The sequence below is a fragment of the Pristis pectinata genome, chromosome 3 (assembly GCF_009764475.1).
Source record: "Pristis pectinata isolate sPriPec2 chromosome 3, sPriPec2.1.pri, whole genome shotgun sequence".
In the NCBI taxonomy this organism is placed as follows: domain Eukaryota; kingdom Metazoa; phylum Chordata; class Chondrichthyes; order Rhinopristiformes; family Pristidae; genus Pristis; species Pristis pectinata.
Genome location: NC_067407.1, coordinates 125774552 through 125790385, shown reverse-complemented (window position 1 = coordinate 125790385; position 15834 = coordinate 125774552). Strand labels below are relative to the sequence as shown.

Here is a 15834-nt window from a genome sequence, read left to right as displayed (position 1 = left end):
CTAAAATAGAAGACCAAGTAGTCTGATGTAACCGCAGTAGCTGGTGCAATGCTGGATTAATTCATAACCAGTCAGGGGCCCAGCAGACTGACCCTGCCTCTTTGAGGGAACTGGCTCAGATAAAGTACATTTTACACGTTCACTGACTGCACCAAGTTCAGAGGCCAGGCTGATTTTAAACATACCTCACACCAAAGAGGGCTACTTTTACACAGATGCAAGTTTGAATATTGTCATCAGTGAAAGTGACCAGAGATGCAACATGCTATTTTGAGAGGAGTTTAACAACTGTTGAGGGCAGTCTAACAATAGTGCAACTGAGCCATTTAAACTAAAAGCATTCTTTTCATTTTAAACCATAGCCCATTGTGTGTGATCTTCTGCTCTGAAAATACCACAAATATTAATTAAGAACTTTATTACTATATGACTCAAGTTACCACTAAAGAAAACAAATGTCAGTTTGTCTCAAAATATTGTATTCAAAAAATGCATGATTATAAATGTAATCGAAACACATCATGATCTCAAATGTAAGAAAAATGCTGCAAGGAGCTTTAACAACCCCACAAATACCTTTCCTTTTTGAACAGAATGTACTTATTTTCATAAGAAAATTTAAGAGGATAATTATTTTGTAATGTTCAAGAAACAAAATACAGTTTGGCCCATGTTTAACAGATATCTAGTTTTTATTGTCATCTGCCAATTACATTTAGAGTCCTTGTTCCAACTGACAGGAGATTTCCTTAGGTTATGCTGCTTTCTCACTTAAATCAATACCAGTGACCAACTTACAGATGTTTGATTGTCTGATGCAGAAATCTGACATCAAAACATTAGAAACATAAATGAAATTCAACCACTGATGGTTCTAATACGCCATATCGACCAATCAACCTCCAACTGCCAGTCATTGCTGAGATAGCAATTTTAGTTCACTCAATTTCTTCAGCCTATATGCAACAAGTGAGCCGTGTTTTCAGGTAATTAAGGCAAGAATACTCTGTGTGCAAAAGTAAAGAGCAGTACTCCAGGTGAGAGTAAAGTGCGTGGAGCTTGACCTTCTCAAACTTAAAAATCAGCACTTACACCAACCTATTTTTGAAATCATTTTGTATTATGAAAAGCAAGTTTTACTTAGTACATCTAGAAAAAAAAAGAACCTTTGAATGCACAATTGAAGTGATACCAGTCTTAGCTATTATCTCATGGGAAATTCCATTAAATTTAGAGCCAAATCCTTCAGTAACAATTAAAATTCCCAAATCTATTCAGCTAGTGTGTCCAGGTAATATCAAAACTCAAAAAGCTACAAGCCTTTCCTGTTGTCCTTCAAAATTTAAACAGAGTTTGATTATATAGAGGCCGATTGTTACCAAAATGTCATCAGCTGTCAGCATGTGAATGGAACATACTTCAGTTCCTGCGCGATGGCAGCAATTTGCTCCACTCGGTCCTGGTGTGCAGCCAGATCACTTTCAAATGCCTCATGCTTCCTCAGCAAAGCCCGAACTTCAGTCAAAGTGACAGATTCATAGTCTTTTTGCATCAAAGCATGATCTTTCCCTGTGGAAAATAAGAGTCTACATTACCTTGGTGCCCTAACTATTTTGACCTTGCAATTCAAAACCAGGGTGTGGATATACATGGGGACTACAGACAGACAATGGAATGAATGAAGCACAGGGTGGATTAGGGACTGGAGAGCAATGTGGCGTAATAGTCCATTATTTCAGGAATTTATTGCCTGGATATGGACTGCTGGCCATGAGGACAGACTACCAGCCTACATTCTAACTCACATCTATGTTTAGCAATGATGATATATCAAAGCTGTTGGGGTTTTATAAATACAAAACTTAATACACAAACACAAAGGCAGCCGGACAGTATTTGGTCACACCAGTTTTTCAGGTGGCTCCTTACCATATGACCATACTTCTTGAGTCGTGGCTTTCTGTCTGAACTTCTCAGCCAGATGCTCCAGACGCTCCAGTCTTCTTATTTCACTCAGTAGCCATTCCTCATAACCCTTTTCTACCTGCTCAAGACGTTGCCAAGCACCTGCAATGTCCTGGATGGGAGAGGAGGGGAGTGAATGGTTTACTATATCCTCCCCGTGCCTCTCCCTGGATATCAAATCATTTGTGACCACAGGTAAAACAAGGATCTGCTAAGAAAACCCTGAGTGGATCACAGGAATACGAGGAGAAATCCAGGACTCAAGCCCTCCCCCATTGGTCCACCTCAAACACCCATTTCTCAACATCAGAAGGTAGCTAAACTCTGCTTGGTATTGCAGATGAGAATAGTGTGACAGGTATGTTAAATCTCTTTTTATTCCAACCCTTACCTTTTATTTCTTCACTTGTTAACACTCATTTTCATACAAAATTTTAACTCAAAAGTCCTCTCACAACTCATTGTTACTGTGGGTAGGTGGAATGCAGAATCAAGATGAGATTAGCCATGATTTAATTAAGTGGTGGAGCAGGCTTTCGAGGCTGACTTCTGCCCCTAATTTGCGTGTTTTATGGAAACCGTACAAAACCATCGCTGAAATTGTGAACTGCTGCAATGTTGCCCTATCATAGAAAATAACAGACATCCCAGGAAAAGATGAAAAGCAAGTCAGAAAGAGGATGATGTTAATTTAGTCTTCATTATATCAAAAACAAACAAGCACATATTCTAATTCACCATTGCATTATTAGCTATATTTCCATTTGTTATTCTACATAAAGTAATTTACAATGTACTTATTTAATTCTGGCTGAATTATAGGCTACCCATAATGCATAATTTTAGTGTGTCTTTTGAGTGAATTCCTCACAGAAACAAGACTATATATTATATATTTGTGGAACATGATTTATATTCCATGAGGGGGCAGATTAACAAGAAATAGATATTGAAATCCAAGAGGTTACTTATTCAACAGATTATTACAGCACTGAATATCATTGAATCACCAAAACTGAAAAGGAGGGCATCATCTTAAAATGTTTGCTTTCTGTCAGCTCTAACCAGTATATTTTTGCTATACTCCCTCAATGGTTTTATTGGGTTTATTAAGAGAGAAAGAACAGGGAGATATGAGGAGATGAGATTTGTTGACTTGGACCTGACAGTGGGCTGAATTACTTCCTTCTATGCTGCAACAATTCTACAATTCGATGACGCTCGGTATAAATTACCAACAGTGATGGACACAGGTTGAGATTAGTGATACACAGGCCATTACTCTGCCACTCTGCAAATTAAGTCGGCTAATTTAGCCTCCAAATCTTCATCAAATTATGAACTTTGCAACAATGCTGTTATTGGCTTTAATGAAAAATCAGGCGGCTTTTCTGCAAACCTAATTATGTACCTGGGAAGCCATTCAAAATTTAATCAACTTCCTGAAGCTGAAAATCAAACATCAGCTTTTTAAATGACTTACTGAAACCATCTTGCCCTCAGAAGGCATGTAGGCTGGCCTGTTGCTGATCCTCAGCTTGGTCTGCAATGTGTTGAAGTTGATTTCTAGCTGGCATTTCTCTTGGATTTTGGGAGGTTTGTGCAGGCGGCGATAGTCTCGGAAATCCTCCAACTTCTGCTGCATGGCCTGCATCGTCTTCTCCGGGGTCCGGTTTTCCAACCAGGGGATGGTCCTCTGAATCCACTGCAGGAGCTGCCGGGGATGGGAATTCAGCTCACTAATCAGAATTACAGCACAAATTCCTGCTATCCTTCGACTTCAACTTCAACATCATTTGCAACTCCTTTGGTATACCTCTCTAGTCCACGATACAAGACGGGGCAGGGGAGTCCAAAACTAGAGGACATAGGTTTAAAGTGAGAGGGGAAAGATTTAAAAGGGACCCAATGGGCAACCTTTCCCCACACAGAGGATGGCGAGTACGCAGAATGAGCCATCAGAAGTGGCAGAAGCAGGTACAATTACAACATTTAAAAGACATTTGGACAGGTACATGGATAAACTAATATTTCTTTTAGTCACATGTACATCGAAACACACAGTGAAATGTATCTTTTGCATTGAGTGTTCTGGGGACAGCCCGGAAGTGTTGCCACCATAGCATGCCCACAACTTCCTAACCCGTATGTCTTTGGAATGTGGGAGAAAACTGGAGCACCCGGAGGAAACCCACACAGACATGGGGAGAACATACAAACTCCTTACAGACAGTGGTGGGAATTGAACCTGAGTCACTGGCACTGTAATAGCATTACGCTAACCAGTGCACTATCATGCCTGCCGGGATAAGGGCCAAACGTGGGCAAATGGGACCAGCTTAGATGTGCATCTTGGTTGGTACGGACAAGTTGGGCCAAAGGGCCTGATTTCCGTGTTGTATAGCTCAATGACTAAGTGGGAGGCAGACCCGCACTTTTCCATTCATGTCTCAGACAATGACAGGCGTTCGCAACACCAGGATTCATTGGACAGTATGTTACTAATTCTGCCCTCATGGTTCTGAGGAGATTGCAAGGACTCTTTTTTTGGAACTGGCCATGTCTCACACTCAAACTGAGCAATTATTTTTATTGCAAGCATTAGCCTTTTTATTATAAAAAAAGTGTTGAAAAATAACAGAGGAATCCAGTATATGCGTATTCAATGATCAAATGGGAAAAGCACCAACTGGAAGATATAAAATTATTCAGGGCAACACAGTGGTGCACCTGGTAAAGCTATTGCCTCAGAGCTCCAGTGACTGAGGTTCAATCCTAACCTCTAGTGCTGCTTACGTGGAATTTGCATGTTCTCCCTGTGACTACGTGGGTTTCCTCTGGGTGTTCAAGTTTTCTCCCACAGACATGCAAGTTGGTAGCTTAAACAGAAGGGAAGCTTGAAATTCAGTCTGAGTTTACCTCACTGGCCAGCTTCTCATATTCTCCCATTGCCTTTTCGTTATCCTGATTAACCGCCAGTATCTTGCAAATTCTGTTGGCTGCCATCTCAGCCTGTGATGAACAATAAACCATGTTTGAGACAAAAACATGTGCATAAAGTAGTAAAGCAAAATGGAAACAGAACAGTTCTGCTTAGGAAAATAATTCAGTATTTCATTTAGCTCAGGCAGCAAGTGTTCACATTGGGGAAAACAAGAAATTCGTAACTAAAGTCCAAATGTGGTAAACCCTACATTTATTAAGTAATTATTCAAAAATAGGTTAATTTTAAAGTTTCCAAAGATTAGATGCTACAATATGTCAAGCATGATGTCAAAGCAAAGTGAAATAGCTTAAAGCACACAAAACTGTTAATCAAAATTGAAAAGCCTTGACAATTCTAAGTGTACATTAGTAGGCAAATGGGATTTACATAGATAGCCATCATGGTTGGCATGGACAGGTAAGCCTAAAGGGCTAATTTCTGTGCTGTACAATTCTATGATCCTATAATATTGTCATTAATAACAAAATTATTGGGGCACTTTGTGTTTCTGTGTCAAACAGTAGTTGGAAAGAAGGGAAAGTGCATCAAGTAGGGATGGGGGTGTCTACACACAAGATGCTTTGCAAGTTTGATTTATGCCTTGAAGTCTAACTTAATTTGTGGCAGATGTTGGCTTTCTTGGTCTGAAACACTTCCTAACATGAACTTGCAACTTCCATTTTGTGAAGTGAGCCTGGTGCGAATGGGTCGTAAGATGGGGGGAAAAAAAACAAACCTGCTTGTAACTAATCTCACACCCTATGATCTGTTCCACCATAACCTGCAACACGACTTGAGCTGTGCAGGGTCGCTGCCTGTCACTTCCACTACCTGCTGTCTCCACCCAGCATCACATCCGAGGCATGTCTAACTCAGCCTCTGGGTTTCCTAGACAGCTTTACCTACTTTAAGACCGGCATTATGTTTGATTTTCATCCATACCAGACTCAAATCTGCAATATTTTAATCATTAGAAATACCTAAAATTTCTCTTAAGCCACTCACTTCTACTCTCCCACCATCTCCGCCTTTCCTATTCTCCACCTTTCACCATGTCTCCCCTCCTTTCCCTCTACATTGCTCCACATCCCCTTCCCCCTCTTCCACCCTGCCCATCCATTCTCTCCCTAATATGGTTTAGGATATGGACAATTCACTTTGAAAAGAATTCATTTTATACCAAGGCCTAAATTAAAAAGTCTATAGATCAATGGTTAATTATAAACCACAATTAATTGGGTATGTCCTGAGAAATTCACTATACTTGGAAACTAATTTTTCAGCAACACAACCACATAGGCCATTTTCTATTTTTTGCTTAAATCTAAAACAAAACTGCCAGCCTTATGAATCACTGAAATCTGAAGGAAAGTTCTGGGTGATTGATATTTCATGAGAGTGCAACATATTGACAAAGACTGTTGTTATCTACTGTTAAATCATGTGATGTAACCAAAGAAATATAAAAATGGGAAAATTAAAATGCTTGAAAATGAAACGTGTTGAAAACTGAGGTTACTGCCCTTAAAATCTGACCTTCTACAATGGAAGATATCCATGTGCAGACCGCAGATACTGTATAATTGACCTCTTGCTTATTTAGAAAGGTCAGCTGTCCCAGATTTTCAAATTAAGCTTGCACTCCCACTCTCAACGAATCTCAATCCAATCATCTCAACATTCTCTAAACTTGATATGAAGACTGAAGTTATTTAGGGCTCCCCATGTCCAATGTCACAGGAGATTAACTCGTTTATTTTTTTTTTTAAATCCAGCAACATTACTTGAATAAAAGCAGCACAAGACAAAGTTCTGCAAATACAAGGGCAGAAAACCAACTTCACAGTTATGAGATTGAACTTCAAAGTTACAAGACTGAGCTGTTTGTGAGAAGTCTCATTAGAAAAGGATGCAGATTGGAAAAATCAGGCACAATAGTCAAGACATTGAGTCCTGAAGAAGGGTCCTGACCCAAAACGTTGACCATCTATTCTTCTCCACAGATGCTGCCTGTCCTGCTGAGTTCCCCCAGCATCTTGTTTTTTTTCATCTAGATTTCAGCATCTGCAGTCCTTTATTTCTCTAACACATAATGTAACCTCTGTATTGAGACAAGCCAAATTCCTCATGTCTAATATTCTTTCCACTTCTTCCATCATACTAGTTCATACTGGAACATGGTTCCATGGCACTGGAGTGTTTCAGAACTTCACCTGGACAACACTTAGCTTACTAAAGATGCACCTGTTCCCACCTGATATCCATAAGTAAACTGGCATCAGGTTTTGCCTTCCTGATGGAGGACACGTGACCATAATGCAGATTAAATATGGTACCCTCCTGCTATGTATTGCTGATTGAGCAGGTAGCCACATTCACAATAGTGCATCTGATGTGTTTGCTGATGAAATGAATTCTTTCCTTGCATTGCAGCAATACATCAAGTGATGTGCTGGTAACTAGAATTTCAGCATGGCTGCACTAACCATCTGCTGTGGAAATGATGATGAGTCGATGTGAATAACTTATTGGGGTTGGAGAATTAATGTAAAGCATGACATGCACCCAAAAATAAAGTGGATTTCAGGAAAATCACAGGCAACACAGCAAGTACCTGCTCTGCTCCAGCAAAAGCATGATAGAAGCAGGAAACATACGTCATAAGAGCCCTCTGATCAGGTTTAGGTGTGTTCACAATATCTGGTGAGGATGATAAATAATAAAATGACAGCAAAGGGAAGAGCATGAGAACAAAGATGGAATAATCAAGGTGCAACATAGTAGTCCTTTTTTTTAAAAAAAATTACACACCAGGGCTAGGATTTGTTCCATTTCCCAAGTTAAATTAATAATATTTATTCACTTCTCAATTCTCCCATTTCTCAAATTAATACATGGAATAAAACTTAGAGGACCCTTAAAAGAAAATCCCTCCTGTTGTACAATGGCTGTCTTTCATTCTGAAAAATCTGGAGAACCAATGCAGTACGACGTTCATAGATTAACTGGTGTGTGTGAATGTGCTCATGTTAACTGGATCACTCTTTCATCAGACTGTCTTTTAAGAGGCCTCTAATGGCTACAAGGAATTAGAGAATTCTGTGCAGATGGAGAAATTAACACTGACAGCTGAAGCTAGCTAAAAACTGGGTGGGAAAAAATAAATCACATCAGATGGCAAGAAAGAAAGTGCCAGAAACCAGCATCTAAAATTATTGAAAAGTAAAAAAGTGGAAAAAAAATGACCAATCCAGCTGAGTAAACAATGGGAGATGTAGAAGCTGGAAATCAGAAAGTTGAAGGTTAAATGTCTGGAAGTTCCACAGGTTTTGACCTCACCTTCCTTGCACCTGCAAACGCATGGTAGTAACAGGAAACATAAGTCATAACAGCCCTTTCGTCAAGTCTTGCTGTATTTACAAAATCTGTACAGAAAGAAAATTGTAACTTTATTAAGTATCAAGTAAGGTTGATATTTTGGACAAGGAAAGCTCAGATAAATCAGGTACCATCATTGGCTAATTTGAAGTACCCATTGAGCAATACCAGAAGATTCGCATCAGTGCCAATTCTCATTTCCACTGAAAAAGAGGATGTTTAAGAGTACAACAAACTGTTGCTGGAGTATTAGCATTCATTTTTCCTTCCATCTCAACTAAACAAAGCAACAAATAACACATCACCCATATTACATAAATATGATGACTTCAGAAATGCGGCCAATAGTCAATTTATTGAGAATACACTAGAGTAAGGGTATGAAAGTGTGAAAATAATTAGCAACTTTTCCTGAATGCTTTGCCAAGTTCCCTTTTATTGTCCTTCTTTCAGGATGAGTCAAGCAGCATAATCACAGGAAATTTAAAAAGCAGTATTTACATTATCTATTGCAGGATCTCTCCGCAAACCCCTGTCAACTTCATCTACCTTGTTTCCATATCCTTTCAAAGTGCTACCTAACGAACATCAATCTTAATTTTGATTCAATACTCCAGCCTCCCTTTTTACTATCACCCTTTGTTGCCTGACGTCACCCTTAACAGTTTAGCTCCAAGGTTATGTTTCCGCATCTTAGAGAAAAGCATTTCTATTTACCCTATCAACCACCTCAAATGCCTCAATTAGATCATGCCTTACTGACTTTTCTCTCAAAATATGTATGCAATCTTCCTTTAACTTTTAAGCAACTGCACCATGCTGGTAAAAAATAGTCCATACCAAAGCATATTTCACACCTTTTAGGGTGTTCCCCCCACCCCCGCCAGAATTATTGCAGAAATACATACTTCCAATTTCAATCCAAGAGTACATGATGGGATTAACTTCAAGAAACCATCTTTCAAATTTTGCTCATCTATTTCCAAAAGAAAAATAACCCTTAATTTACAAGTGTTTTCTTTATGGAATAGAGATTGGGGAAGATACCAATACCCATCCCTTTTTTGTCCACACTTTAAACTGATGATTGCTGGTTGCTTGCTTTGCAGTAGATTTAAAATTCCATACCACCTGCCTAGAAGTTATCTCTGGAAGGAGTTCAAAAGGGATGGGCTGGAAACTTGTGCATTAGTGCTACTTACACACCAGTGAATTGGTAGAATTTGACATTTTCTCCTGGAACACTACTTTATATCTTTTCTTTCACATATTCAAATTTTACTACACACTTGAGACAATAAACTTACAAAATCCAACAGGATAGAATTAATGGAATAAATTGGGTCTCAAATCAACATTTTGAAAACTAATGACAAGTTTATAGGGGAAAAGGCTACCTTTAAAAAAAACAAGAAAGATGTTTACCTAAAAATCTAGGCCTCAAAAGGTGGAATAATCCATATTCTGGTACTTAAAGTTAAGTGGGATGGTAGTATTTGGGAAGGAAGCAAATTAGGGTGAAAGCAGAAGGGGTCCTACGTCGAATGCAAGTGCTGTGGACTTCAGGGATCACTTAGCCTTTAGGCAAGTTTTTAACCTGGAAACAAGTTGATGGCTGTTGTGGCTTAAGTACTCATTGAAGAATGCAGAGGCCAAGCTTGGCAAGTATTCTGCTTGCTGCTAACCAATTTTCCAGTTTCCCAATTTCTACCCCACAATGTTTATATTTGCATTCACAATAGTAGTTACAATAGGAAAGGCAGAATCACTGTTAAAGAGAACTATTACCTTCTGGATCCAGCATTTTAGGAATATCCAGTTCTTTTTCTGCAATCTCAAAGGCAAGGTTCAAGTTGTAAAGGGCATCATCCTATATATAGGAGAGAATATTATTACTCAGTAATACAATCCCTGACAGAAAGTTGCAATATATCCATTACCAATAAATACAGTCAATTTTTATTAGTAGTCAATAGCCATCAGTTGACTTTAGAAACTAAATAACCTATCTTAACCTGGGTATGATGCCATTAGGTTGATAGTTACATACAGGGACCAAGATATCTCTGTCATTTAAACACTGGATATTGCATATGGTTATAAATGAAAGTGTATTAACTTATTGGCACATATATAATTAAAGCATTTCAATAGAAATCAATGGAGCACTATTTCATGTGATCCTAAGGGGTACTTGCAATCTTTAACTTTACTTCTGAATAGCAAGTTAACTTCAGCCTGCTTCAACTGCAGAGATTTGTACCCGCAACAAAGTGCAGAACTGAAACATAATGGAGAATGAATGGACTTTGTGTATACTTATAACATTTTTCTGTAGTCTTCTCATTAGCTGTTCTGCCAGCACCAGAAAATTTTATGTAGCCAGAAAAATACAATAGCACAGAAAAAGTGGGTGCAACCAGTGAAGTACAGGTTTTGTATTGACATTTTTCTTTGAAGTTACATCATTTTAAGGATTCTGAAACATCTTTGAGCACTTATAATGGAATGGTAACCAAGTACTGCTCCTCGGGAAAGTTTGGATATTTGTAATGCCCAATGTTTTCAGTTTTGATCTGTACAGCTTTGAGCCTGCTTTGGTTAGGCATTTCTGAAACTGATACTCTATCCTGCATGGCTTCTATACCTCATGGACACAGTGGCACTGTCCACCAACTGTGAGATGTACTGGTTAACCACTGCACTCACAAATGCAAAATAGAAAACTTAATGTCATCGATTTTGACTTTGTAGAACAGTGCAAAATGGATGATTGCAAATTAGCAGTTTATTTCATTCATTTATTCCTTATTCCCTCTATTGACTTCAATGAACATTTAAATGCAAGATTTGACAATTACCCAAATTTATACTACTGCACAATATCAGTATCAACCAGATTTTTTCTTAAGTTGCTTTTATAACATGCATTAACATTAAAGCATGTTTTGCAAAAGGTTTAAGGCAGATGCATGTTAAATACCGCACACAACTTGTCACATACAATGAGTTCAGTCCTTTGTCTGTAAACGAAGGCATTACATGCTCGCCTGTTCTTCCAGCTACATGCATGTACACACATCAATCCAGCCATAATGGGGCAACAGGACAGATAAGCAAGCATGCAGTGAGAGAATGAAAAGGATAGCAACATGATGTTTAATATAATAAATTGAAATTATTTTAAGAGAAGCAGTTGACAAACAAGACAGCACGAGAAAAAGACAAAAAAAGTTGGATTTTATTCTTAATTCTAATGTCACCAGTTTGTCAACTTAATTTGTATATATGGGCAATGAGCCAGTACAGTAATTAATTTAAAACTAGAGGCAATGATCTCATTGACCTTTATTTGGCAGCATCATTGTTAACAGTGCAGGAGTATTATCCCTCATCACTACAGATCCAAAGTACAATTGGAAGCCATTCAACTAGCAAGAGACCAATTGGACATTGACCCCATCTCAAATTGGAGGGCTGGGTTAATTTCATTCATGAGGCCTTCTGCTATTTCTTGCAACTATACTTAACATAGAACATTACAGCACAGTGCAGGCCTTTCAGCCTATGATGTGCCGACATTTTATCCTGCTCTAATATCTATCTAACCCTTCCCTCCCACATAGCCCTCCATCCAGTTTGCCCCTGTTCATCCTTGTAAACTTGAAACACTGACTTTTCTCCACAGAAACTTTACTCAAGGTTAAAGACTATTGATCCTTACTAGAAACAAGTTATGATGAATCCGTTTGAGGCCAAAAAGACAAAACTCCCAGGGTCCAAGCACCATTCTCTCATTTGGCCCTCCATACTAGAGGACAGGCAGAAGATTGATTCATGGCCTCTCACTAGAAAGTGCGAAGATCATTAAAGCAGGACAAAATTTCTCAAGCCACTCCACAAGTAACCAGCATCAGGTTATTTCAGTTGTGTAGGCCTGAATATAACTCATGACAAGATTTGGTTTTCAGATCATCCCTGCACAAGTTCTCACAGTAGACAGTAATGGCCGATGCATATACCAATAACCAATGCAAATATCTCAACTTTCCACTACTTCTCTAGACTGATTATCATCATTTGGAAAGTTCTTAAATGCAAGAGCAAGCTTTCAGAAAATGTTAAGAACAGAATTAGGTGTCTCAATATGCTAAATTTAAAACTGTTACTCATTATGTATGATATCCCCCCTGTTAATCGGTCAAAAACAAAATTTCAGTGAAAAAGGACCCTGCAAAAATCAGGAATTCTAAAACAGAAGTTGTTAGGAATCCAGAAAACAGTCTTATAAAGGAGAAAAGACCACATTTATTACTTTGATTGTAACCTTTTGTCAGAATTAATATTTGCCCAAACCCAAGTGCATTCACAGGTGCATTTCTAATGGTTAGGTGCTTTGTACTTATTTTTATTTCCATTTGAATGTAAGTCTCCAGTTCATCTGTGTACTACCCATGAATATCCACGGCGAACGGACCTCAACAGTTTTCCAACTGGTTGCAAACAACGTTAACTGCAACCTGCAGCATTGATGAAAGAGGAGGAAAAGAATCAAGGAACAGACAGAAACTTACAGACAGACACAGGAAGAGGAACATGAAACACGGAACAGATCTGTGAATATGGGAGCTTAGGGCTTGTTACCATAGGGAAGCAGTGATATCACTACTACCAATGGATTTTTTGAAATAAAGGATGAAAAGAAATATGCACAAGCAGATGAATGCAATTTATAAACAAGCAAAAGTATTCATGACATATTTCCAAGGATTTTTGGAAATCAGGTTTTGCTGACTATGTAGTATTATTACTTGGCATTCAAAGCTGTTCAGCTTGGTTAATGCAGGCCATCTCTTCCAATGGGACATGCATAAAAAGCAAGCAGCATATACTGCACATCAGCATGCTGTCAGTCAGACAGATGACCTTTTGTAGCTTGGAGTAGTCAATAAGGTCAGGTCGATGTCTGTGGATGAGCGCACAGAGAGCAAGGCCATCTTTCCAGCTTTACAAAATGAGAGTAAACAAGAATTTAAGTATAAATTATAGCATCAAGTTTTAAATGTGTTGTTTGTCAAAGAGAATTTCTTCACCAAACGGGCACAATGTATACCAGCATCTTCTAACTTGTTCAAAAATCTACAAATCCATTCCAATACTAATTTCCTATTAGCACACTGAACTTCATGTGTCAGAAGGAACAAACTTCTGTGAACAAACATCATGATGTACAGCTTTAAAATAATGAATACATTATGGTTAAAAGTCATTAAGTGCGAAGGAAGTAATTTTCAATGCACACTTTTATTTACAAGAAAGAAAATGCATTCAATCAATTCCCTGTATAACTGCAAGATTGTTAACTGTCAAATTGGAAGGTAAATAAATACTAACAGCAAGATGATTCTGTTTTGTTGATGATTACATTCAGTGTCAATGTTCATTTAGGAAGGGTTAATACAGCTTTGCTTTCATTGGTTCTTAATTGTTTCACTGAGGCAATCCTTAGTGAAAGGAACAACTTTCAAAGTGGGTGGGGAAAAAACAAGGGACCCCATGCCAAGAGTAATAAAGTACTTTTGAAAGACACTGGTTTAATACATTCATTGGCATGATTGTATTCAACCAAATTGTTGACAAAGTTGCAAATATTACCACCTGATTACAAACCTGTGCAATGTGAAGGAATAAGCTGCAAAAAGACATATGGAACAGCAGAAGTAGGTTATACGTCACCCAGAGCCTGTTTTACCATTCACTGAGATCATGGTTGATCTGATCTTGACCTCAACTTCACTTTCTTGCCTGTCGCCCCCATGGCCCATTTCCCCTGTAGTCTACAGTCCAAAAAAATGTCTATTTCAGTAATGCATGTAATTATGGACTCAACATCCACAGCTCCATGGTAAAGAATTTCAAAGTTCACCACCTCAAAGAAGCTTATCCCTCAGCTCAGTCATGGTTGGATGACCATTTATCCTGGGAATATGCCCTCTTGTTCTAGATCCTCTCACCCGAGGAAGCAAATTAATATAACATCTACCATGTCAAATCGCCTCAGAAGGTTATTGAAAAGTGCAAGATCATCTCTTGTTCTTTTAAGCTCCATACAGAATAGGCCCAACTAAGGAATGATTGATTAAACTTGTCTCATGTTGTCTGGAGTTTAAAATAACGAGAGGTCATTTTGTACTTTTCAGTAACATTCCAAGGGGGTTTGGCAAGGAAGATGCCATGGGGATGCTTCCTTTGGTGAGAGAATCTAGAACTAGGGGCATATACCAAGTCCCTTTATTCCAGGAATCAAACGTCTGCACCTCCTGTAAGGCAACTATATACCTATTTAAGGGGACATGGTATGCCGTATCCAAGGTGTGGTCACACCAAATCCCTGCACAGTTGTAGTAAGACTTCCCTAACTTTGTAAGCTGCTTGCTATGCCTAACAGCTGGTGCTGGGATTGCACTGTGTATCAGGCTCAGAACAGTAGTAGTATTATGGGATAACTGACAAAGACTCAACCATACATCAGTTTCAAATGGACACATGTCCTGTAACTTCCAAAATGTGAAAACATGTTATTTTGCATTTCTAAAAGTTGCATTCAACTTGATTCACTATTCATTTCCAGTCAATCCAAGGACACAGACCAAGTGCATTATTTTTTGGGGAAATCACAGCAATACCAGAAGGAGACTCATCATGGATAAACCAACTATAGACACCATCCAGTTTGTCTCAGACATTTGCTCATGCCCTGTTCCCTGCATCTTTGCATTTTTGTTTTCTCCTGAAGCACTTATCAACTTCCTCTTTGGAAAATGAAATCAGTTCTACATTCAGCAGTCATTCAGGCAGTGTTTTCCAAATCGCAATCACTGACTGATTTTAAATAATTAATCTCATTTATTGTGGGGTGGGGATGGGGTTGCATCAGAGACCGGCATTGAAGGGAAGGGAAAGGAGAGAAGAGATAGATATTGGGTACCAGCAAAGTGATGAATAGATGTTGCAGCAGAAGGGGTGGGGAGACAGAGTGCTAACACTGATGGACAGTCAAGAGTTGGCTGGGGGCAGTGTTTATGTAGTTGTCAATCATGAGATTGTGGCTCGAGACTCAGGGTTGGGAGACCAGCACGGAGATGGTGGGCTTGAAGAATGAATTAAATGACTTGGGTCCCAATCCAGGGCTCCACTGGGAAGACCAGACCCAACAATGGTCACTCGCAGTGATGATTCAAAACTAGCACTGAACAGGCAATGGCAGCATCCCACGTTCACTTGATACATAAAGACTTGGGAATGCAAGAGAGCCTGATACCCAAAAGTGCCCAGTCAAATTTCTACAGTGATGCAAACCCACCCAGAAAGTCCAAAAAAAAAAATGCAGATGTTGGAAATCTGAAATAAATACAGAAAATGCTGGAAATACTCAGCAGGTCATGCAGAATCTGTGGAAAGAGAAACAGTTGATGTTTCAAGCCAAAGACCTGATGAAGTCTCTT

General features: G+C 38.8%; 1 protein-coding gene across 4 annotated transcripts in view; it reads right to left on the bottom strand.

Annotated features, from left to right (window-relative positions):
* Nucleotides 1-15834, bottom strand: part of LOC127568052 (alpha-actinin-2-like) — a 78768-nt gene that overhangs the window by 22081 nt on the left and 40853 nt on the right. For 2 of the 4 annotated variants that reach the window (XM_052011311.1, XM_052011312.1), the window contains exons 6-12: nucleotides 13256-13334; nucleotides 10118-10199; nucleotides 7566-7651; nucleotides 4885-4977; nucleotides 3449-3679; nucleotides 1930-2077; nucleotides 1419-1569 (exon numbers count right to left, since the gene is read on the bottom strand). In XM_052011311.1, the coding sequence (XP_051867271.1) occupies nucleotides 1419-1569; nucleotides 1930-2077; nucleotides 3449-3679; nucleotides 4885-4977; nucleotides 7566-7651; nucleotides 10118-10199; nucleotides 13256-13334 (870 nt within the window). Of the gene's footprint in view, nucleotides 1-1418; nucleotides 1570-1929; nucleotides 2078-3448; nucleotides 3680-4884; nucleotides 5010-7565; nucleotides 7652-8290; nucleotides 8377-10117; nucleotides 10200-13255; nucleotides 13335-15834 lie in introns of those variants that run through there. The other 2 variants (XM_052011310.1, XM_052011313.1) reach the window with 2 other exon arrangements.